Source organism: Motacilla alba, chromosome 2, assembly GCF_015832195.1.
Source record: "Motacilla alba alba isolate MOTALB_02 chromosome 2, Motacilla_alba_V1.0_pri, whole genome shotgun sequence".
Classification (NCBI taxonomy): domain Eukaryota; kingdom Metazoa; phylum Chordata; class Aves; order Passeriformes; family Motacillidae; genus Motacilla; species Motacilla alba.
The window spans coordinates 15,841,236-15,866,312 of record NC_052017.1 but is presented as its reverse complement, the minus strand read 5'-3'; the positions used below and the strand labels follow the sequence as shown (position 1 = coordinate 15,866,312).

The 25,077-nt window shown below is 47.0% G+C and overlaps 1 protein-coding gene across 4 annotated transcripts in view; it reads right to left on the bottom strand.

Moving 5' to 3' along the window:
- Positions 1–18,170, bottom strand: part of MKX (mohawk homeobox) — a 49,132-nt gene extending 30,962 nt beyond the window's left edge. For 2 of the 4 annotated variants that reach the window (XM_038129324.1, XM_038129325.1), the window contains exons 1-5: positions 18,048–18,170; positions 17,577–17,823; positions 15,395–15,554; positions 7,087–7,240; positions 5,539–5,874 (exon numbers count right to left, since the gene is read on the bottom strand). In XM_038129324.1, the coding sequence (XP_037985252.1) occupies positions 5,539–5,874; positions 7,087–7,240; positions 15,395–15,554; positions 17,577–17,758 (832 nt within the window). In that variant the 5' untranslated portion in view covers positions 17,759–17,823; positions 18,048–18,170. Of the gene's footprint in view, positions 1–5,538; positions 5,875–7,086; positions 7,241–15,394; positions 15,555–16,134; positions 16,296–17,576; positions 17,910–18,047 lie in introns of those variants that run through there. The other 2 variants (XM_038129321.1, XM_038129323.1) reach the window with 2 other exon arrangements.
- Between the last annotated feature and the right edge of the window lie 6,907 nt (positions 18,171–25,077).

Genomic DNA, 25,077 nt, shown 5'->3' with positions numbered 1-25,077 from the left:
AACCAGAAGATGTGCCCACAGTCCGCCTCTGCTCTGTGGGGTCTCCACAGCAATTATACCTGAATTATAGAACAGGCACAAATATGCTGCTATTTGAAGCACATCTTGTCTGCATAGAGGAGGATCTCTGGAATCTTTAATATTTTGGGTTTAAATGGGAAAAAAAAGCCTTAAACATTCACAACCTTTTGCATCTGGAAACAAACAGATAAACCAAGAATGCACAGCTTTCGCATCCAGCACCTGTGAGAAAACAAATACTCTCTTTTCCAATGAAAGAATGGAGTGGAGGAAAGTGGCACAGGAAAACTGCAGTGCCCGGGGTGCTGCTTCCCCTCTCAGCAGGGCTGGCTCCAGGCAAAGCTCTCCTTTGCTGGCTGGCAGTCCCTAGGTGCCCAGGCTTTTTGGATAGTGCTCTGCCCCCAGCTGTTGCTGTTCCCAGCCCACCCAGTGCTCTCACCCTCCATTCTCCTACTTGAGAGAGGTTAGAACTGCTACCTTCCCACAAAAAAGATTCAGTTTTGATGAAGCACTGTTTTTCTGGGGTCATGTGGAGAAAATCCTGACCCATTCCCCTTGCAGCTCGGGTACTGAGAAATCAAGAAACTAAAGAGAAATGAAAAACCAGCTTATTTGATTTTTGGTGTTTGAACTGAAAGAAATGCAGTAAGTGAACCAAACTAGCAGGGAGCGGGTGGGATCTTTAAAGTTCTCAGGTTTGGGCTATCACATCTGGTATATTAAACCTGACGCTTCCCGTGCAGTAAAGCCATTTCCTTTTATTCTTTCTTTAGAAAAAACAACAGAACAGTAAATTAAACACAATCTTCTCCTCAATTCTCAATTCCATGCTATTTTAGTTGACGAATCAGGTCATGTAATAATAAAATTCCTGCAGAAATACGATCCTAAATTGTAACCTTCAAATTGCAGTTACGCTGCTGTGTGCATTTAATACTGTACTTGACATTCACCTTTTACATTTCACTTCTGGATGACATTAGGATCTGCAAAAAAAGACCTCCTTCAGCTTTCCCAGGTTACCATTTATTTCAAAGTATCCCCAAGGTCTCCAGCACTGTTTAGATCCAACTTGCAAAAGTCACTGCTGTGAGCAGTTTTTGTAGGTCCCTTGAGTTGTTTCTGAAAACAGGTTCCATTGTGTTCATATTATGCTTTCAAATTTTATAGCTTATTTTAAAATTACATGTTAATTTCTAAAAATGTTAAATTGCGAGGAAAATTTGGCAAGGACCACACAAAATCACAGCACTGTTCTGCAGTTTGTGTGTCTCTACAGTACTTCTGTGCATGGCTACACCCTTACATTCAAGGGCTGAGTAGGAATGTGGGCCCGATCCTGCAGAGTGCCGAGGGTCTCATCAGAGGCGCTCAGGGTGCTGCAATAAATGACCCAGGATAGTGCTTCATAAATCACCAACTTTGCAAGATCCAAAGGAAAGAAAGAAAGGCAGGCGAGAAGAAAGAAAAAGTCAGTAGTAATGAAAACATCAGAAACAGAGCGCACTCCTGAGTATAAATGTCTAAAAATAGAGATCAAACATCTTCAAAAATCGGCCAGTCATTCAAGCGCTTGTTTAAAACCACTCTCTTTTCCAGGCCTGCAAGTCATGAGTTTCCTCGCTGTTTTTAATTGTTCTGGTTTTTCTATGGTGTAAGTAACATATAAAGTGAAATCAATGAAAAATCTGCCTACAGAAAAAAGACTCCCTGTCCTGCTGTTTCGTCTCATTTCCTCTTGTTTTAATTTTTCCTTTCCTTCACTAGACAACAATATCCCAGAAAGTGGGAATTTTTCATTTCCTTGTGCTACAACGGTGCAGAACATTTTGTTTCTGCAAGTGACTGACAACAGGGTACTCAGGGAGCACTGCAGCTTGATTACAGAAAAGTCAGCATTTTAGTGATCTGTAAACCAAAGACTGGCATTGCCTCTTTAGATTAAAATTCAGCTTCACTACAAACATTAGATCTTTTCCTTGTAGATTTCTGGAGTGCTTGTTGCAGTCAAGACTGTTATTTCTGCATGCATTTGTACAACAAATACGGGTAGACAAGCCTGCTTTCACTTATTCCTGTCACACAGAGAACCCGCTGTGAGTGACTGCGTGCCAAGCAGTTAGTGAAAACCAGTTCTCCAACACGGCTTTTTAACTAAACAAAAACACTGAACCAAGCCTTTCAGCCACCAGTTTAAGATGCATATTTGACCAATTATCCATACTTATACATTATACTTGCACCAGGATTGATCCGAACTGAAATTTTCTGCTTTAAGCGAACACGCTTTGTGTATGTCCTGTTATATACAGAAGAATATCAGCTTACGACAGCAGGGTTGACGGGAGCCTGTGCCATAGCCGCGGGGGCTGCTCTCTTCCCCGCTGCCCGCGCCGCCTCCCGCAGCTCCCCGGCCCCGCGGGCCCGGGGCATGGCACGGCGGGCACCGCACCTGCGAGGGCTCCCGCTCGGCGCTGGCTGCTCCTGCCCCGGCACCGAAACCGCTTCCCGTGAGCTCACGGTAATTGCGGGGAGGTATAAAACCAGGCTGCTCTGCCGACAGTCAGCTATACAGCCCGTCCTTGATCTTTATGTGGGATTTCCCCGTTGCATGAAGCCGGAGTAGCATATGGTCCCGTGTTTATAAGCATGTTAATGACTGGAATGGGAACCTCTACAACCCGTTTTCCTTATAAACGTTAAACTGCAATTTCTTGTTTTTGTTATTGGACACCGTTAATTCGGGGCAGGCTGTCGGGACACACGTGGCCGCGCTGACCCCGGGCACACAGAGCAGCTCCAGACACAGCGATGTACCTGAAATCAGCCTCCGGCCCCTAATCACTACCAGACAGGGCGAGTAAGCTTTCTTACTCCTGATCTGCTACAAAATGTTACCTTTCCAGGAAAGCACAATGCAGAATTAGTTTAAACTCCAGTGACTTCCCGTCTTTACAGGCACAACGACCTTGCCAAATATTTCTCAAAAATAAAACATCAATCAGTTTTCACTCTGTGCTTTCTGAAATGCTGCTTAAAATGTCTTAATAAATTAAAACATCTAGAAGGGACTTGACAATCCTGCAACAGATCCTTTGTGTTAAAAATTAGCTGTTTTGCACTACAAAAAATTGCAGTGTGGAACTTCTTGTAAGTGGTGATATCTCAGTTAAAAATACACTTGCCACTTTCAGGAGGGTATGAGTGGTAAAGTCAGCCATATGCTGTTATTTGCTTAACCAAAATGTATTACAGCTATTTTAATGAAAACACAGATACAGGTCTGGTACTGTACTGAGCTGGGATCTGCCAACCCAGGTATTCAAATTACAAAGAAAAAACATTTTAAAAGTATATCATCCTTATTTATCCCTCCCTATCAAACAATCATGTGGATAATTTAATCTATTTGAAGGTAATTTTCATAAATGGACAATGCCTTGAAAATATATGCTTTCTTCATTAAAGTTTAATTCCTGCATGTGTAACATCAAAAAATCATTAGTGGGACAGTAATCTTGTAACTGAAGAAAAGCCCATTTGTACCTATATTTCCTGAATGTGCATGCATATATAGCAACAATATAGCAAAAAATATCATATGTATATCGTGTATATTTATTATCTTTTTTTTTCTTTCTATATACTGCTTGTCTTTCGAAGTACAAAAAGAATAAAACCATATCCTAAGAGCTGCTGTCTGTTCTCAAAAAATGTGAAAATGTTAAGGAAGATATTTAGGAACTGAATTAAATACAATCTCAAGATGAGTTCCAGGAATGTCACTTAGGAACTTTAAGGACAAGTATACTAGTTTTTAGTCGTTCCAGCACAGCTGGTGAATTTACACAGTTACAGTGTGCTTCACATTAATGACCATATTTTTCAGTGCAGCTTAAAATTCATCAAGAAGAACTTAATCCAGTAGCAAATTTATTATAACTTTTAGAAAGTCATTGCATCCATTTTTAGGTTATGGTATGAAGTACAGAAAAACAGAAGTTTACATATCTGAGCTTCTGCATCTGCTCTTGAGTAACTTTTCACTTAAAAATAAAGCTTGGCAGACAATATACTTATAATGCAGGCCAAATGCATTTGGTATGTTCAGGAAAAAAAACCCAAAAAAACCATGAGCAGAGAGAGTTTATTTTGAAACTTATTAATTGAGCATGCACTATTCTTTCTTTCCATGAGACCCCATTTCTCTACAGGGTCCCCACTCGTTCTCTGGTCATTCCCAGCAATCTGCACACACAAACATCCTCCTAATCTCCACCAACAGAACTCAGCCTTTTGGCCCCTCCACATGGACAAGAAACCCCACAGCCAGAAAAGAGAGGGCAAAGGCTGTGAACTGGAGAAGTTGCAAAGGCACCTGAACCTGCCTGCCAAGGAAGCCAAGGGGAACCAAGTACAAAATCTAAATCTGTATTAACTTTACTGCAAAATCCTCCAGTACTTTTCAGCAATATCCATCCCCAAAGGATGCTGCCCTCAATGTGGTCCCAGACAGAATAACCTGCCAAGAAAGGCCCAGGACAACACAAGGGGCTGCTGCAATGAGTTGAAACCCTGAGACACTGATGGAGACCTTCAGAGACTGGGGTACAAAACTTCATATTTTTCAAAATGATTTTTTTTTTTTTTTAACTTATGTCCCATAGAAATACAGAAGTTTCACAAGAGGAGTCTTCCAGCAGCCACTGACTCACAGGGACTTCAGCAAGTCCAGATCTTGCCCTGAATTACAGCAATTTATTGGCATGAACCAGGCACTCCCATGTGCCTTGCTCTGACTGGTAACACAGTGGATGACATTACATCACACTTGCATGTTTTTATTGATTAAATTAAAATCATAAACTATGTGTAACCCTTCAAAAACCAGCAAGACAAGGTATTTAATGGCCAAGTCTGTGGCCCCTTAGCTCTGGAGAGTGATGCAGAAATTAGTCTCACTAATGCTTGTATTCTTAAGAGAAGCATGAGCACCAAAGGGTCACATACTGGACAAGGCACTCTGAGGACAGAAAGGAGTTGTACAACAGGGGAAGGTGCTCACATGCACTCCACTGAAGGACATCTGACTCATGTAAGTGTCACAAACAGGCTCCTTGAAATTTCAAAGACCTCTTCCTCCTCCCAGCTGCGGCCCTGGAGAACTTCAGTCCTCTAGTCCTCCCTTATTGTAATAGAATACAAAAGAGTTTTCTCCTTCCTTAGGCTCATCTTAGAGCTGACAAAAAGTGGCCTGTAAGTGTCATTTCAAAAATTATTCCCATTGCTCCATTTGAAAAGAAAACCAGCTTCATTAGTGATGAATACCAGCCCTTAACTGTAATACTGCAGGTAGAACTTCTCCAGAAAATGAAAGGGTGGACAGGATTCATCCACTCTGATATGAGAGGATGGACAGAAGTCTCATAAAAGGCACAATCAGGTGACACTCATTCCAGGAGCCAATGTCTACAGAAGATTTCTGTAATAGAAATCATGCAGAAAATTATCCCTTACCTGTCCGATAGACAAAATTGCCTTCTGTCTCTGATGATGATGGAGACACCAGTTCTTCCTCAAATTCATTGGAACTAAATGAACCAGAATGATTCCTTTGCCTTGTTTTTTCCATCATAGCTGCATTAGTAGCCATGACGTGTCTCAATGAGTCATTTAGGTAACGATTCAGTAAGCTGCTTTTGTATTTGGGGGGTGACACGTAATCCTCATTGGCACTTGCTTCTGGTCTCACTCCTGTTTTTATTACTGAACTTTCAGTTTTAATCACAGTGTGGTGAACTGGTTTGTTATATCCCCCTTCATTCATATGGTTTCTTGGAGGATTTTCTCCATCTGAAAACAAAAGAACAAAGATACAGTAATACATTGAGCACTTAATATTTAACATGAGGCTTTCTCTCCATGTTTTGTTCTATTGTGATAAATATAACTAAAACTAGACAGTAACTTCAGCATTAGACACTGATTTTCAATTTCTTCTGTTCACACATTGCTCATAGTAGTTCCCATGATCCTCAGATGTTCCAGGCATTCTAAATTAACTAGCTATAGAAAAGTCTTTGAGTCTAATTTGTTCATGAGTAACACAAGACAGGTAGAAAAAAATTGTAAAGTGCCCTAACTCGATGATATGCATTTAAAAAGCTGTGTCAATAGGCTGAATTCCTACTATCATAACTTGAAATTTGGCTTGCCTCAACACTGCAGAATATTTAGGTACATTTGCCTAAACTGTACTCTTTTAATTTCAATCTTTTCAAGGGAAATGAGTAGAAATGTTAATACATTCCCACATTTTTCAAGAAATGTGAGTACAGAGTGAAATTGGAACAAAGATATTTGAAATTGAGTACAGATTAAGACATACTCTTCTAAAAATTCACATACAGATAACTAACAATGTTCTGTAGGATTTCTTCTTGTCATTGTATCTCCATGTCACAACTGTCTAAAAAAAGCACTCACAGACAGAATTAATACAAGAATTCTGTTAAAAATACAAGGTACTTAAAAAAAACCCCTGCTTTTGTTAATTTGAGTAAGAAAGGGAATTCCAGTACATCCTTTATGGAAAACAGCTGTTAGCAAAATACATCAAATAAATAACAGTAATATTCATTTTACCATCTAAGATGCCCCACTAATCATCCCTTTAATGACGTCTATTGCTATCGCCCTTCCATGGAGGAAAGTAACAGTCAAGTGATTTCTCATTTCTTTATGCCAACAAATGTAATCATTTTTTTCCCTTAATTCAGACTAAAGGAATAGGCTTGGAGAATGTAATGAACAAACAATTATCTCTCTAGCAACAATGAAATATAACAACACACAGCCAGATTGCCACCTTGAACAACTTACACAATCCTGCTTTGCAAGGCTGTGTGGTAGCTGGGAGCCAAAAGAGGCACCTAATTCACAAAAACAATAAAGGCAGATCCACTGAGGGTATTTGTGATTAAAAATTACAGCTCACTTAGGGTATCTAATACTTTCTAAATACATTTTAATCAGTTTAAAATCGATAAAAGAGCATCAACAAACCTTCAGAGCATGAGTCATCGCTGCTCACGCTGAGTCGCTCAGCATTTCCCTGAACATATTTGTTGTACAGTTTTATTCGTAAAGCCCAGCTCAGATCTGGCTGCCTGACAGTGTTCTTCAGGCGACGTCTTGCGTTGGCAAACCAGTTTGATACCTGCATACAAACGTGTGTATTAGCCTCCCTTGAAAATCAGGCAAATCAATCAACCCACAGAGTCCTCAAAAGTTTTATGTATGCTTTAAGGGGACCACAACAAGAGAAATATGAACAGAAGTCCATGAAATTACCACTGAGCAGAGCAGTGGTAATACAGGAAGGCAATTTCAGGCTTCCCATGCTTCCCAAGTGTTAGCAAAACCACATTATCACAAGGTTTCAATTAAGGTGTCCCAAATACCAGTTTCATATTAATCTCTTTTTTTTAAATTTCAAAGATAAAACCCTGAACTTTTAATATGGACCTTTAATATATTACAAACTTCCTAAATTAAACTAATATCTAATATTCAAGAATTTCCTTTGACATTTATATAGTCCATTGAACAGAAAAAGACATTCTAAATTTGTATATATAAAAGCCCAAATTCTCCCTTGTACTTACTTCAACAGAACTCAGAGTCTGACAAGCTGTGGGCATCAGGAAAGTCTTACAGAGAGTACAAGGTACTTTGACTCACTGCAGAAATCCACCATTTGGTCTACAGAGAAGCTGATTTTACAAACTCTTTTTGTTGTGGACAGTTTAAAATATAGTAAAGATGCAATTCCTCACAAGGTGACTACAAAACAATAGTCTGCTTTGTCTTCCTTCCCAACTTCAAAGCATTTCTAGAGTTTGACTTAGCAAAATGGATTCATGTTGGTATCCCTCTAGCATACAGGCTCATTACAAAGTCAGCCTCAAACACAGGTGTTTCACAGTGTTTTAGGCACAGACTGAGCAAAAAGGCACAGTCTACCCTTCAGTGCCAGCATTGCTAATTAAACCACCAACTGGGATGTGTGTACTTGCAGTGGCTTTGCATGAAAGCACACCTGAGAAAATACTGGCCTTGATTCTACTGCCACTCAAAAAGACAGAAAATACTGGCAACTCTATCTTTACCGTGAGCAAGAGCAGAGGCAAGTGACCTACATTCTAATGATACTTACTTAGTGATAAATAAGGTGTTCAAAGTACTCTTTAACCCTGGCAGGAATAAGTGCATTTTGACATGACCTCGGCAAGAAGGAGCAGAGTAGCATCACTTGCAAAGGAGAATGTAAAGAATGTTAGCAGCCTACAGGCCTGTTTGCATCTCTGTGTTGTGAACACGCACAAAGAGAAAGCCAGATTGCTGTCATATTCTGACCTGGGAACAATCACATCATTTAATTTACATCAACCTGCAAAGCAAGTTCGCACATGTTTTATCAATACCTGCTATCCCCACCTAACAGAGAGCCAGATTGTAAACCTTAGTGTTGGATTTTGGTCCTCGTTTTGTCATCTGTCTGTTGTAGCTAAGGTTACTGTATAAATCACACAGAAGTATCTGTCCAATTATTCTGGATCAATAATCTCTTCTTTAGTGATTATGAGAAAAATAAACACTACGTGCCTGAAGAAAAAGCAAAGCTGCAGTTCAGAACCTCACCTAGAACTTAGCAGTGGTGCCTTATGCCTGTCACTTTGATGTTACTTAAAATCACGTTTACATGAAACAGGGCTCCACTGAAAATACGGTGAGCACTGGATCAGTGCTCAGATGGCAAACACATAACATTACAAGCCATGTAGTTTACTATGACAGGTTAGAAAACCAAAACTGTAGCTGGCAAAGTAATTTTAATTCTCTTTTGAGGCTACTTGCTTGTAATCTTCATATTTACACAGCAATTTTTACAGTAAATGAGATAGGGTGGGCTGGAATCCATGCACTTCCTAATGCTGTTAGCAAAGTCATGCCAGACTGCTCAGCTGAAGCAGCAGTCACCTGCTGCATGACAGTGTAATTCTGAAACCAAGTATTTAACAGTAGAGATGGATCAATCCAGCGTCCCAATCAACAGCACTGCAGGATAGCATTTTACCAAACTGACAGCTTTCCAGCCTCTCACCATAAAGATTTCATTCTGCTTCATTTTATTACATATTGAAATTTTTCATCAGTGAAGTGCCATTTACAGAAAAGATAGGGTAGTATTAGTGTGATTCATACATAAAAGCATTTAAATTCAGCAGGAGTGATTTCTGCCTGGTACTCTTGGTTTATTTTGGGCTCATTCTTCCCATGCCATTGCTTTGCTTTCTGCATATCAATGTGAAAAGATGAGTCAGATTTTAAGTCTTCTGCTATGAGAGAAGGGAATAGTAGTATTTGATCATTATTTCATAATGAGATAAATGTATTGCACCTTGTCCTCCTGCTCTTTATGGAGCAGATGATTTTAAGTGCCATCACACATCAGATACAAGACAGTCAGGGGATCAGGCCCAGCCAGCAAGGATTTGTGAAAGGCAGGCTCTGCTTGACCAACCTGATCTTCATCTATGACAGTGTGCCTCACTTAGTAGACGTGGGAAAGGCTGTGGATGTGTCTACCTGGACATCAGTAAAACCTTTGACACGATTTCCCACAGCATCTCCTGGAGAAGCTGGCTGTCCATGGCTTGGGTGGGTGTGCTCTTTGCTGGGTAAAAAACAGTTTGTGTGGCCAGGCCCAGAGAGTGTTGGTGAAGGGAGCTACATCCAGCTGGTCCCCAGTCACCAGTGGTGTTCCCCAGGGCTTGGTACTGGGAGCCAGTTATGTCAATAGCTTTATCAGTGATCTGCACAAGGGCATCGAGGGCACCCTCAGTCAGTTTGCAGAGATACCAAACTGGGCGGGAGTGTTGCTCTGCTGGAGAGCAGGAAGGCTCTGCAAGGGCTCTGGACAGGCTGGATCCATGGGCCAAGGCCAGAGGTACGAGGTTCAGCAAAGCCAAGTGCCTGCCCCTGGGTCACAACCACCCCTGCAGCAGGACAGGCTGGGGGAATTGGATGGAAAGATGCCTGCTGGAAAAGGATCCGAGCATGCTGATCAACATCAGCTGAATGTGAGCCAGCGAGTGTCCAGGTGGCCAAGAAAGACAATGGCATCCTGGCCTGGATCAGCAATAGTGTGGTGTCAGGGACTGCAATCCTTTGGCATACGGTCTGGTTTGCATCTTAATTCAGGCAGAGGCATTTCTAACAATTTTAAGAACTGGACCATAACATGCAGCCAGCAGGACCAGGGCAGTGATTGTACCCTTGTGCTTAGCAATGGCGAGGCTGCAACTTGAGTGCTGTGTCCAGTTCTGGGCCCCTCAATTCAGGAAGGACACTGAGGCGCTGGATCGAGTCCAGGGAAGGACAATAGAGTTGGGGAAAGGTCTGGAGCACAAGTCTGATGAGAAACAGCTGAGGGAGTGGGAGTGGTTTAGCCTGGAGTAAAGGAGGCTCAGGGAAGATCTCATTGCTCTTTACCTGAAAGGAGGTTGTAGGTGAAGGGGGGTCAATCTGTTCTCCCAAGTGAAAAGTGATAGGACAAGAGGAAATGGTCTCAAATTGAATCAGGGGAAGTTTAGATTAAATATCAGGAAAAATTTCTTTACAGAAAGGATTGCAGGCAATGGAACAGGTTGCCCAGTGAAAGTTACCGTGGCTGAGTCACTGTACCTGGAGGTATTTAAAAGAAATGTAGACAGGGTGCTTAGAGACATGGTTTAGCAGTGGACTTGCCAGTGCTGGGTCAATGATTGGACTCAATGATTATAAAGGTCTTTTCCAACATAAATGACTCTGTGATTCTGAAAGAACCTCAAGTCAGCTCTTAGAAGAGAAACTTTTAACTAAACCAAGGAGCAGCAAACTCACTCGAGAAACTCTTATCCCAAATGCAATTACAACAAGGCCCATTAAAGCCTTGGAAAAAAGGGAAGTTAGTCAAATCCATTCAAGGTACTTAGGCTTAATCTATGATGTGGTAATCTCTAGCTGCTTTCCAGCTTTTGGGCACTGGTGCATGCTGCTGGAAAATTCTGATTTCTAAGACATCGTGAGAGTCAACACCTCTCTCACTCTTCAGTCTTGGACAACCCCCAGGTGCATGAACTGGAACAGGCTGCATGGCCACAGGCTGTACCAGTCAGAAAGCACACCCTGACCTCCAGCCACCACCTGTCTCCTTCAAAGACAACAACAATTTTACCACTCATTTCAACCAGCCCCAAGTGTTACATTGTCTATCCATGTGGTCTCTAAAAACCTGCCTGTCCACTGCTGTAGGTCCCACTCACAAAGAGTGCCAGTTTTCAACACACTGACCTAAACCATTACAAAAAGAAACAGCCAAAGCTGCCAAAACCATCCAACCTTTCCCATGGTCCCAAGCTGTGTTACTGTGATCTCCAAAAATAATTTAAAAAACCAACAAAAAAATTATTTAGATAAAAGCCAGTGGGAAATTCTTTGTCACATAAACCTCCCAAGAAGTATCTTGAAAAAACACATGATGAAACTCACTATTCTTGTAAAGTAACAATCCCGTAGTTCTTTGAGAAGTAAAAAGACAAAACCCAAGGGGGACGATAATAGATGTGCTTTCCAGCATTCATTTTTTTACAGCAGTTCAGTTGTTCTCTAAGAGCATCAGGTACTTATATCAGCATCATGAAATATTGACCCTCTGGCTTTACTTCTGAAGACACATCTTCAATTTTATTGTAATTTGTTCTGCTTCAGTGCTTAACAGCGGCCAAACTTTCAGAAAGGGAACAGACATCAAGTGATTCTCCTCCTCCAGTAATCCAGATATGCCTTTATAAATCTGAATATTATTAAATCCATAGCAGCACATGACTGATATACAAATCTTTGTATTGAAAAATCTCCTTTCCAACAATACACGCACTCATATTTCTTTCTGGAAGGAATATGCTGCCATTTTTCTTTTTTATTTCACAAGAACATCTAAACCAAAATTTTAAATAAAATAAATCAAACACTGTGGTAATAATACAAATGAAAATGTAGCATACTAATAGGACAAGTTATTGGATTCTGAATTGGAATCTAATTGGAGTAAAATATAAAATGCCTTTTCAAACTATATTGCTTTTTTGGTTTCCTGCTTTGGCAGTTGTGGAAGTAGAAAACTTTGGACTGTTGGACTGAAATCTGCAATAACATTTGCCTTGAGGACTCCCAAAGACCTTGTTGGCCTGCACAGGAGTAAGTCAGCCCAGAATTTGCCCCAGGTTTTGCTACTACTACTTAAGAAACAAGATGATTTATGATTCCTGCAAAATCCTACCTCCTTGAAAGAGTCTGACTTTCCTTCAGCACTGCAGTTGGACATGCATCTGGAATAGTCCCCTTGCTGTCCCACTGCACCCAAGAACAGTGGGGTAGGCCAAAGTATTAGTAAAGTAGAACAAATTAATTTAAAATCAGCCAAATGAGCAACAGAAAAACTAATGAAAATAAATTTGTGGAAGATTTGTCATGCAGATACAAAATTTATTAGTCATTAGCATGTAATTAGTTTATCCTAATAACAAAAGTAAAAAAACAGGGCTGTATGTTCACCTCCTTGTCTCGCAGAAGAATTGGTTTTATCTATGCCATGGTCCTGAAAAAAGCTCCTTTGGATAGATGGTACATACTGGAATAAGGTTCATTAGATGAAGGAAAAGCACAGGGAGGGGAGTTACATCTGTATGATCAAAATTGCTGTGACCACCATCATCTTCCAGGCAGCCACTGAAGACCTTTTCCAAGGTTGTCAGTCAGGTAAAAACCAAAAAAACACCCCAACCATTCATTCCCTAAATGGGATTTTGTCAGAAGCTCAAAGGGATATTCAACAGTATCTTTTGCCTTTCCTATGGCTTGTGATGACAAGGTGTCAGCACAGGAGGGATGCTGGGAAGAGGTAGCAGCTGACAGCAGACAACAGCCTCCACAGGAGGGGAAAGCTCTGGGAGCAAACACCACGGAACAACACTGAGAAATGTAAAAAGCGTAGGAAATATGAGACAGGTCAGCAAATGTGAAGGCGTTTAACCCAGAGAAAACATCATATGCTGATTCCCAGTTCCCCAATGATGTCCAACAATATTACTAGATTAGAAAAACAATTTATAGGCAACCCTGGTTGATGCTTTTGCATAGTGCTTCTCCTAGGACAGAAGCAAAGCTTTCCAACAGACCCACAGCCCAGTCCCAAACCTGCTCTTGGTTACACTGCTCGTCTGAAAGAGCACAGCCTTCAGGAAAGCTATTTCAGATGTACTCAGTGTGACTGGGACCACGCCCTGGCATGCTCTCTCTCACTCTTAGAGAACAAAAATTTTGAACTGAATTACAGTCTTGTTCTTTTTGAGCATCCAAAAAGTAGGTGTAGGGTGTGTGTTGTTTAGCTCTTTGTGGCTCAGGAATTACTGCTGGTGCCAGACATATGTATTTACATCTCATACAGATGCTATCAAATTCCTGGACTAAAAGAGCACTGCACAAAAAAGATGAAAAAAACACCTGGGATTTCTCTTTGATGTTGTGCTTTTGTAAATGAAGATAGATATGCCTGTTTGCACAGTTCTTTCAAATATTATAGTTCCTAGAAACGAAACTGGTCAAATTCAGTTTCAGCATAAATCCACTAGAGTCACACGGGTCTAACAGAGCTAATTGCAGCCCTCACGGATTCTTTTTAATTTTATTCTACACCGCAAGTAGATCACAAAACTCTGTGGAGAAGTCACCATGGCTCACTTGATGCTTTTATAAAGGCTAACACTTCTTATCCCCATCAGGATTTATCAAAGCTGCCACGAGAGAAATCCTGCAAAAGCCCACCAGTTCTTCTCCCTTCTCTGTTCATTCTGAGGCACTTTTTAAAAGAACAGTAGAACTCCTCAAGGTGTCATTAATGTGAAAATGTCCCAACAGATACTCTGGATGTATGTTTTAAATCTCATGTAAAAATGCAGGGGTATTCTAAGAGCCTTGGTCCAATAAAATACTCCTATTGAATTGTGCCATTGAAGGGATAGTGTTTATGTAATCATAGTTTAAACCTTTCATATATATTTTTAAAAGCAAGAGAAGTTGTTTTAACTATATCTTCCAGTTATAACTGGCATTTTCTGAGACATTAATATTATTTTTGTCAAAGCTATAGTGTTTTTCCTAGTGCAATAGTTTCATAGTGAGGTACTGAAGTGTAAAAATTTCCCATTTTGCCATTACTAGAACTGAAGTTCATAGCACAGGTTTTTTTGAAGGGGCACTCAGAATAATAAAGCTGAATTACCACCTGTTTTTTTCTAATACTTTAGGTTACTTTGATCTCTTTGTGCTCTTTGCAAAGTGACACATAATGTGTTAGGCAGAGTGATGAGGACCCAATCCTGCAAACACATGGGTTTCATTTTACACACCTAGCAGTAGCTTGCAGTAAGGAAATTAGATTATTCACAATGCATAAATCTTTGCAGCATCCAGACCTGAGATAGCATCACTCAGCAACTGATAGCATTTAACCTCGTATTTCAGTAGAGTACCAGATGGCAAAGAGAACAAAGAAGTGAGATTTATAGACATTTGCAGCAAAATTTATGCCTCTTACAGCAAGAAAACTGCCAGTTTTCAGGGGAGAATTACCTGAGAGCAAAACAATTACTCCCCATGTCTAACTACATCACAATGATAACTCCTGCAAGACTGTGTGTGCTGAGCCACTGCACACAGTGCGTATGGTAACGCTGATGACTGTGCAACAGGTGATGACAATTATTATCAGAATATTAGAGCAGTTTCCATCCTACCCCCTTTTCAAAAGGGAAGAGTAGCTCCCTGAAATTATTTCCTCAACAATTTCTGTTCTGTGCTGAATTCTCCCATTACTTATACTTTTTACTTGAGAATTTTTAAAGACAAGCAAAAATTTTTTCATTGTATTTATGAATGAGATGAAAGGATGAGACCATCTATTCCTAGGACTGCAAGCACACACTTTTTGCTGATTGTCTTCAGCATTTTTACAGCCAAGACAGCTAAGATGTGGTAACTCTTGTTTGAGAGAGACAGCTCTGCTGGGGTGGGGGAGCCCAGGGGAGAATGGAAGAAGGATGTGCACAGGACCCCGGTCTTGCTGGCTGCCACGATGCTCCCTGATACCCAGCAATGTCCTTTGCTCAGCTCACAGAGGCGCTTTGGCAGATGCTGTCCCCATCCCTCCCGTCCACGAAACGCCTCGGAGCGGCTTTTAGAGGTGGGGGTAAGGGGTTCCCGTCCTTACCTGCACCAGGGTCATCTGGGAGCCGAGGGCCAGCAGAATCTTCTCCGTCTTGGTGGGGTATGGGTTGTCGCGGTGCTTGTAGAGCCACTGCTTGAGCGGCCGCGCCATGTCCTGCAGCGCCTGCCGCTTGTGCCGCACCTTCCCGCCGCTCTGCCGCGCCCTGCCGCGGAGAAGGGGCGCTGAGGAGCGGAGCGGCGGGACCTGCCCGCTGCCCGGCCCCGGGCCCTGCCCGCTGCCCCGCCCGGCCCCGGGCTCCCCTGCCCGGCTGCGGTGGATGCGCCCCGTCCCAGGGGGCACCCGGCTCGGGTGCCCGGCCCCGGGCTGAGCCCTGCCCGGAGAAGCCGAGCCCTGAGCTCGCTTCGGGGGTGTTCGGGGATTTCCACAGCCGCAACCCTCGGCCCGGACGACTGCTCAAGAGAAGGTGATGCCACCCCGAACTCCTCGCGGAGGCTCTGGGCGAGCGGACTCGGAGCTGGTGAATGGCCGCGGTTATGATGCGGGCCCGGGCGGCGGCGCCGCGGGGATTTCAGGGCTCCGCCGGTGCGAGTGTCCCGATGTTTTCGGTGCTCGGCTCCTGACCGGAGTGTGGCCGGTCTGTCTACAGAGGGGCTTCCCAGCGCGGCCAGGCCGCATCTCGCACGGCCGCCGCTCATCCCGCGGCTGCGGTGCGCGTTACCCCGGGGCCAGCCCAGCCTGATTCCCCCGCCCGGCTTTATTTCCCGCTGATGCTCAAGAGTTACCCGCGGCACCGAGCAGTTCCTGGATCGTTTTCCCCCTCGGAGCCGGCGGCGAGCCGTGCTCCTGGGGGAGCCGGCATGCCGCTCCCAATGCCGCCGGCAGCGACGCGAGTCAGCCCGCAAAGCCCCGCGCCTGCCGAGCAACAGCGTATGCCGGGGGAACGAAACCCGGGTTCCGTTAAAAAAAAAAAAAAAAAAAAAAAAAGAGTCCCTTTGAAGATGAAGGCCTACAATAAAAAGTGAGTGAACAAAATCGGAGGAATGCTGAGGAAAGCCCAGAGGTGGGCTGGGGCCGGCGGCAGCGCGGCGCGGGCGGAGGGGGCTCCGGGCGGCGCTGGGTGCGCCTGGAGGCGGCAGGGGGCGCCACGGGGCCGGGCTGGGCCGCGCCGCTCTCCCCGCTCCCGCGGCAGCCGCGCTCCGCCGCGATCGGCTGCGACAGCGCCCCGGTGACACACACCTGCGACCTCTCGGCCAGCACGGCCGGTAAAACTGCGAGCTGACGCAATCGCTACGGTGGAAGTTGGTCAGCACAAGCGACTCCCCCGGACTCCTCGGTTTCGCAGCCGCCTGACTGTGGTCCTCGATCTTTACTTTGTAACGCTGACCCGAAATGTCTGGTCAGCGCACTCCCGATCGACCCTCCGAGCTACGGCTGTCAACGAGCCAGAGCTCGCACGTCCTCTCATCACCTTCTATTTCACCTGTTCCAGCATCAAAAAAACCCCAAAAAACCTGACCCCAAAAAACCCAACAAACCAAACCCCCCTCCCAAAAAAACCCAAAACATAAAAGGCTTCGGGCGGCTTACCCTGAGCTGCCGTTTTAGCAAACCCGATCCTAATATCATGTTATCCAGCCCCCGACTGGCATCGCGCTAGATCATTCTAAATCCCATCCCTGGGAACGCGCGGGCAACGCAGCTCCTTCCCGCCCGTTCGCTCGGCGCGCTGCGAACCCGCGGAACGGCGGAACAAGTGCCGGGGCCGCGCGGTGCCCGCCCGCCTCAGCCCCGCTGCCGCGGCACCGCCGGCGGGGATCGGCCGCGCCGCCGCCCCGTCCCCCAGGTCTCACACGTCCCGCCTGGCGCCTCCGTTCTGGAGACTTTTATCAGATGAAGCGCCCGAACAAGCCGGTGGAGCCCCGGTGTACCCGGTTTCTTTCTGTTCGGAGGCAGAGGGGGAGGTCAAGCACAGCAGGACAGGAGCGCTCTGTCTGGTACATTCCAGCCCAATCGCACGCCCCTGCATCACCTATTGCCGGAATTTCCCACCGCAGCTGTGGAATGAGAAGCCCAGAAAACACGAACCCGGGGCCGCGGGCAAAGACCCAGCTAGAAACCCATCTCTCAACCCCAGATCGGCGACGCGGCGGCCGGCAGCGCCGGCAGCGCGGGCAGGGCCGCCCCCGAAGCCGGTGCGCGGCGCGGAGACGAGCGCACGGCATACCCCGTCCGCCGGTTGCGCAGGATGAGGCTCTCCTTGATGGACGGGCTGTCGGGGAGCAGCACCTCGGCGTGGTGCGGGCCCTCCACCACCCCCACGTAGGACCGGCCGCTCCGCTCCCGCTCCTTGGCGTCCTCCTCGAAAAGCACCTGGCCGCTGAGCTTGCTGAAGACGATGGTGTTCATGGTGGGGGGCTGGGGGCCGCCGTCGTGCTGGCCGCCGGCTCCGAGGTGCGGGGGCTCGCTGTGCGCTGCGGGGAGGCGGCAGCGGTCACCGGGCAGCCGCGCCGAACGGCCGAGACCCGCCCGGCGGGGGGGCAGCGCGGAGGCACCGGGCGCCGCCTGCCCACCCACGGGGGGGAGGCAGCCCGCTCCTCCCACGGCCCGGCCCGCTCTCACGGCCCCCCCCCACCCAGCCCCGGTCCGCTTCCTCGGCCCGGCCCGCTCCCACGGCCCGGCCCGCTCCCGCTCGCACCTCGCCGCCAGCCTTCGCCGTGCTCTTCGCTCTGTGTCGCAATAGTTGGGAGCGCGGGTTTTCTGTCGGCTTTGGTGTTTCTGTCTCGCTTGCTCTCTCTCTCACTCCTTTTTTCCCCCCTTTTCCCTTCCCTTTTCCTCCCTTCCCCTCCCCCGAAATGATTTTCCCCTTCCCCCTCCCCGAACGGGGAGGGAAACAAATTGTTTTTAACGACCACCAAATGCGCAGAGCCGGCGCCCGGAGGCACAGCCGCCGCGCAGCCACTCAAACTGTCGGGACTGTCGCTCGCCATCCCCGGGGGGAGGCACGGCTGGCCAGGGGACCCCGGCAGCCCCAGCCAGGGCTCGGGCTCCGCCCGGGCAGAGCGGCGACGAGGGGCGCTGCGTGGAGGGGCGGTAGGAGTCCGGCCAGGGGCATCTGAGGGTACGGCAGTGCACGGCCGGGCAGTTCACCGTCTGTACGGGGGAGCCTCCCGGGGAAGGCGGCTGAGGACACCGGCTGGTGTCACGCTGACCGCAGGAGAGACCCCCGTCGGGGGCGCGAGGCGTAGCCACAGCCCCGTGCGGCTCATTAACAGCGGTGTATAATGATGCCACGCCAGGAACCATCTCCCACCACGCTTCCCCGTCTTCTCTTGTGAGTCGTGTGTCCCCCCTGCAAGCCCAAGGGCTGTAAATCAGCCCGCAGTCCCAGCCGGGAGACAGCCCGTTGCCTTTAGCATCCCCGGCGCGGCCGGCGCGCTCCCGCGGAGACACGATGCTCAGTTACCGGCGATGTCTACGGTCGCCCCCGGCCCGCTCCCACGGATGTGCCCCTGTTCCCTCGGCCCCGCCGCTCCACACCCCCTGCACCCCCGCAGCCCTGCGGAGCAGCGGCCCGGCCCCGCCGGGCTTAGCGTTTTGGTTTTGTGTGCGCAGGAACGAAGAAGATGGCCACAGTCAATATTTACAAGGATGTAATTCAGACGTTGTTTGACCGCCGCGGGTGAACGGGAGCAGCCGTCTGCGCCTGCGAGCCCGGCGGGACGTGCGCGGCGCGGATCCCTGTGCGGGCACCGGCCGCGACTCCACGCTCCCCAGGGCACCTCTCTGTCCCTGTCCTTGTCCCCGCAAGCGTGGCCCCAAAGTACCTGAGTCTGCATACCGCTACCACTCGTATCCCCCCGCCCCCTGCCACCAGCCTGGCCTCGTTCCCTCCCGCTTTCCTGGGCTGCAGAGGCCCCCGCGGAGGCTGCGCCGCTCTCCGCTGGCTTGGCGCTGCAGCGGTGGGGACGGAGGGGGCAACATGCTGTGGTCCGTGGACCCCCGTCCCTCGGGGCTCAGCCGCCGTGGGTCCTTGCTGGGGCTCACCCCCATCCCCGCACCCCGCCGTCACTGGTGCGTGACGTCACGGCCGCTCTCGGTGACGTCACACAGCCACACGCACTGGGGAAAGGATTCCTGGAAGAGGGGCAGCTTGGCGTCGGGATTCACCGACCCGATTGTAATTTCTCCATTTGCTGATGGGAAGCAGGGAAGAGGTTGCAATGGGGAAGGGCAATGCATTGAAGATGCTCCAATGTCCAGGGAGAAAAATTACTGTCCCCAAAACGGGAGGAAAGGACACGAACAACTTGCTGCCAGTCCCCTGCTGAGAAAACAGAAGGTGTAAAAATGTAAATAACCACATGAGTGCTCCTGTGCAGGCTGTGCATCCTGCTCTTCCACAGACTTTTGGTCAAAGCCCTGGTGAGGCTGCCCCGAGGACATGACTTGGCCAGAGCATTCAGGAACCAGTGGGGGAGAAACAGGCATAGGGGAACAGTGTGAGACAAATGCCTCCTGTTAGACCGAGCTAACATGCTGATTAGGAGCTTCACGAAAAACGTGCGGCTCTGAACACTGCCATGCCCAGATGAACTGTTTATGATGTGGGAAGCATTGTTATAAATGTCACAGCAAAAGGAGTCTTAGAAAGTGACAGGTTTGACCAAAATCAAGCTCCCACGGAAAGGTGATCTCAGTCGTTCACAGTCTCAGACAATTGTTTGCTCTGTTGTCATCCCACTCCCCTCCCCAAACCCCCCTAGCACAGCAGGGGTGATCCTCTCTGCTAGGTCAGGCGCAGGTTCTGGTCCCCAGAGCCTGAGGGGAGGTGCAGATGGGGCATGGCATGTTTCTATGGGCCCTGCAGGCTGAGGCAGGCTCTGGAGAAGGGGCAATCCATGCACTGTCAGGGTACTGAGCAAGTGCCTTCGGAAGAGCCTTCCCTCTGCCTGTCCACCATGGTGGAATGCATGCTCATTCCCTGTGTGATGACTCAGGAGGATCTGGGAAGGCAGGAATATTCCTTTCCTGTGTCCACTGATGTTGGCGCTGCTTGGGTATGGGCTTGGAGGATCGTTGCACTTGCGGGGTATGTGGCTGTCCCCAAGGACACGTGTGGTCCCCAGGAGTGGTGGAAATGTGCTCTGCTCCGTCTGCCGGTGCAGAGCTGGGCAGGGCATGGGCAGCCAGGGCAGCAGGTCGCTGAGGGCCTGGCAGATCCCACACCCACACCCAGAATAAGTCACAGCAGCAAGAGCTGAGGGCAGAAATCACCATTTGGAAAGCAGTTCTGGAACAAAACAAAAGCGTGTGTGGGGCAGGCATTACCAAACGTGGTGAGGCAGTGGCAGGAGCAGTTGGCACTGCGGCGCCTCACAAGCCTCTAAAGCAGTGAGATCTCCCAAATCATCACATGTAAATCTCACACACGCCCGCCCCCTCCATATTTTATTACATAGATCACAGTTGGAAAGCTTAAATGAAAACAGTGTTTCTATTTCCAGAGCTTGTTTAACATCGTGAATGTGATACAAACTGTGGGCTTCATGTTTTTAATTAAGGTTTCTTACCCTTCCATGCACGGAAAAAGAAGTCAACAGTTGCTGGCCGCATACCGCAGCCTGCAGCCGGCTCCCTTGAGGATGCAGCACCGGCTGATGGGAGCTCTGTGGCTCCCCTGCATCCCACAGTGGGACAGGAGCCCGGGGCACAGCAGGACTTCAGGCACCTGCCAGGCTGGAACTGCAAAAAACTCCTTGCCACTCTTTGCAACACCCCTCTATTGGCCCATGCTCATGTGCCAGCTCCAGACAGCTGGTAGGCCAGGCTGGCATGCCAAAAACGGGCAGCAAGGCACATTTCCAAGGGATATCATGCAGAAAGAGCCTAAAAGCGGTGCTTTGGGACTTAATGGGTCCCACTGGAGGAGCCAGGAAAAAATCAGCTGTACTGTCAAGCTGAGAGGAGAATATGCTCCTGAGGCTGCAACTGATGGAGCTCCTGAGTGCCAGCGCTGCTCCAGCCCTTGGAGGGGCTGCAGCCCCAGCCCCACTGCCTGGGGTGGGCAGCCATGCCACAGATGGCACCACTGGGGCTGGCTATGAGTGCTGCTCTGCCTGCTTCCCCCTTCTCTAGCCATGAGCAGGGGAAAATCCAAAACCAGTTCAGTAGGGTTCCATCTATGCTCCTAAATACATCTTTTGATTCCGGTGTCCACTTCCAGAAAAATGCTGCTTTTGTCTGTTGTTCTGGTTACTTTTTATATGCTATCAACAAACATTTATTTGTGTTGCATTCTCACAGCTCCTCCCTCCAGCTGCAGATTCCTTCACAGTAAACATATATGTTTGAAATTCGAAGAATTTCCTCATGTTCCTGGCACTCTCTGTGCTATGGCAGGTTGGGTGGCTAAATAACTATGGTCATGTATGTTGAAAGGCCTGAAGTTGTGTAGGAGAGAAATTGTTTAGGATTATGCTGAATGGGGTGTTATCCAAAATAAAAAATAGCCACACTGGCAGGTAAAGCAGCTGCAGAGACCTGTTGCCATCCCTCACAGCAGTTGGATCACTGCTGACCAAAGTCCTGAGGCACATATGGACAAGGATGAACATGCTAAACCATGTTGGCTAGAAGGGGTTTGGTCTGCTTCTGCAAGGAGCCAGAGATGGCAGAGTAGCTTTAGAAGGGGCTCTTCGTGCTCAGTCTGGTAGCTCCCAGATCATTGGAATAAGATAAATTAGGAATGAAATTAAATCTTGTAATTTTGAGTTTTGTTGAGTCCTAAGAAAGGAAGAACTGCCTCTTCTGAAGACTCTGCTGGACCAGTTCTTACAATAGCCACTGTCTTAGTGCAAGGAGGGTCTCAGTGCTCCATCCTTGGTATCAGCGAGGTCATCATACTGGGCATACAACATCTGAGAGGAGAGACAATTATTTGGGCCACTAGAAAGCAAAGACAGGTTCTGAAGCTGCCGCCTGATTTTTGCATGCAAAGACCTGTGGAGAAATGAGCTTTAGAAGATTTCTCAACAAGACTGAAGGAGCATTTGAAAGATAATATATGTGCTAATTTCTTTTCTTTATGGATATTTGGTTTGGATGAACTGGTAAGAAGGTGTGTTGGAATGATGCATGCAGGAAGGAAACATATCAATGTCACAATGTCATCTGTGACCATCCCTAAAGCAGCTTTGGTGCTGGTGCTGCAGCAGATAATATTGTCAAACTGCAGGGCCAAACTTGCAGAGGTCCCCACAAAGACTGTGGGGACCTCTGCAAGAAACAACAGCATGAAGGTGAACTGAGGATGTTGTCAAGAGGGTGTTTGGAAACCTGGGTGATATGACCATTAATCAAACCCTGGTATCAGCTCCAAATAAATTGTGACTGGACTGAGACAAAATTATAGACTGTAGCTTTGGTGTAGCTCCGGTGCAGCACAACTCAGGTATTTCTCTACTGTGTGCACTTGGGAAGGGTGTCCACCAAGAGAGCTGGTCTGCTGTCTGCAGGCTGCTGAATGCTGCAGAAAGGTGGAGCAGACATCATCTGATGAGAAAATCAAAAAACAAGTGCTGTACAACTGCAGGAGATGACCTTGTGTGAAGGTCCAGTTCTTGCCCTCTACAAATCAGGAAGTTTTGCACGCTGTTTGTGTTTGGAAAAGAGTAGGTTGAGGGCATGGGCTGGTTTGTAGAGTTGACTTGTGCTACAACATATAATATTGCAAGGGGAAGTGGCCAGGGTGCTTCAGCTGCAGGAAGAGGTTACTCATAAAGCTGTGAGCATGGCTTTAGTCATGGCTGTCAGGTGTGGCGGGGCTGAGACCACTCTGAAGTCAGGGAGCTGATCTTGCAAACATAAGGAGGGGGCAGGTGCCTCTTCCGAAGCTGCAGCTGGCCCCTGTTTCTTTTAGGAAGCACAGGGTCCTATGGGTGGCCTCCCTGCTAACACCCTCAAATGGGGCTGGTGGCAGCAAGAAGTCGCAGGCAAACTGCAGACCTGGAAGTCCCCAACACGTAGCTCTTGCTTAACTAGAAGGGTGGAAGACCCAGTTCTGTTCTACGTAGGTGCTTTGTCTTAAGAATTAATAAATAAAACCAAGGAAAGGTCTCCAAACAAGGCTCTCAGTTATTTCTACTTCCATCTGAACACTCCCCAAAGAGTCAGAAAAACAATCTCCCAGCTTGTGCTCAAGGTCTTTATTTTTTCTCACTTCTCTGCACCACCTCCATTTTTTATTGCATTTTTTAGGTTTCCATCCCCTTGGGCCATGTAAAACAAAACTCCTTCCATAAGGCCTCTGCTGTGCATCAGCTGCTCTGTGCAGTGGGCACGGGGAGGAGGAGGAGGGCCATGGTGTTTGGAGGAGACATGTTTTCCCAGCAGCCCATAGCTCCGGCTCAGCTGGGGCTCTGTGACCAGCCACAAGGGCAAAAGGGCTCCAGAGAGGGGCCAGGCTGTTTCCCTGGGAATGGAAGTGGTGTGTTAATTGGAAGAAAGGTGGTCAGCAGGAGAAGCTCTGCAGTTTGGCCTGGGACAGAGTCATTGTCTTGAGATCAAGCCTCTTGATTATTTAACTTCATTTATGTGTGTGAGCTGTTCTCCATTTTGTGCTTAGGATCCAGGTGGGGTCTGTGTGTGCCCCACTGGAGACTCCACTCGTGGCACTTGTGGCCTGCCAGGTGTCTTCAGTTCTGTGCCCTCTGTGGAGCCAAGCTGTGTGGGTTGCTCCAGTCTGTACCATTGCCCCTCAGTTAGAGCTTTTTGCTTTAACCCCAAGGAATACAAAGCCAGAGACTCAAGCCTTAAATACATACATGAGCTCTTTTATTCTGTAAAAACAAACAACAGCAGTTCAAACGTCCCCAAAGAGGATGATGTTCTTAATTATGTGTAATGTATCAATATAATCAAAATTAGTAATTTTGTTATGTTTTATGCATTTTATTAATTTAACTGAGCTTTAAATTCTGTACTTAATATTCTCAGAGCAAAATCACATCTTTGGTGTCTGTACTGGCCTGGGAGTGACTCAGTTCCATTTTATGTAGTGTCTCAGATGGGTGATGTCTGTCCTACATTTGGAAAATGAATGTGAATTTGTTTAGATTTAATATTAATGGTGCAGGTCACATTGCAAAAATTGCTGCTCTGAAAAGTTAAGTAAAAATGCTGAACAGCTGATAACAATAATAAATATAATTTTTCTTCAGCCACCTGTGCAAAAATAAACACACCACGCTGTTGTATTGAATTCCCTGCTTTTTATGGCTGTTCTCTCATCTAGATCCACTGGAGAGCATAAAGTCAGGCAATTTTGCCACCGATATTCTTTGGTATTACAGATATAGAGGTCTACCCATAACTTGAAATTATCTGCAGAATGGTTCAAACTATGATGAATTATTGCTCAAACTTGTCTTTTTTGGATGTGCACGTGTGTGAGAGCAAAGGTAGCGCAGTAATGTGCAAGGACACTGTGATTGATGTGGTGTATGCCTGGGACTCTTCCCCAGAGACTTAATTCCTCCCCCAGCCCCAACTCCTGAGCATCTCCAAATATCCAAAAATGTCAACCAGCCCAGCAAGGCAGGGAGAAATGAGTGGGCTGAGGGGATGGAGGGGGCAGCTGTGAGGGTCTGACTCCCTTCCCCACTTGAGCTGCATGCAGTTTTGTGTGACCTCGAGGATTTCACAATCCCCATGCTTCTCTTCTGCAG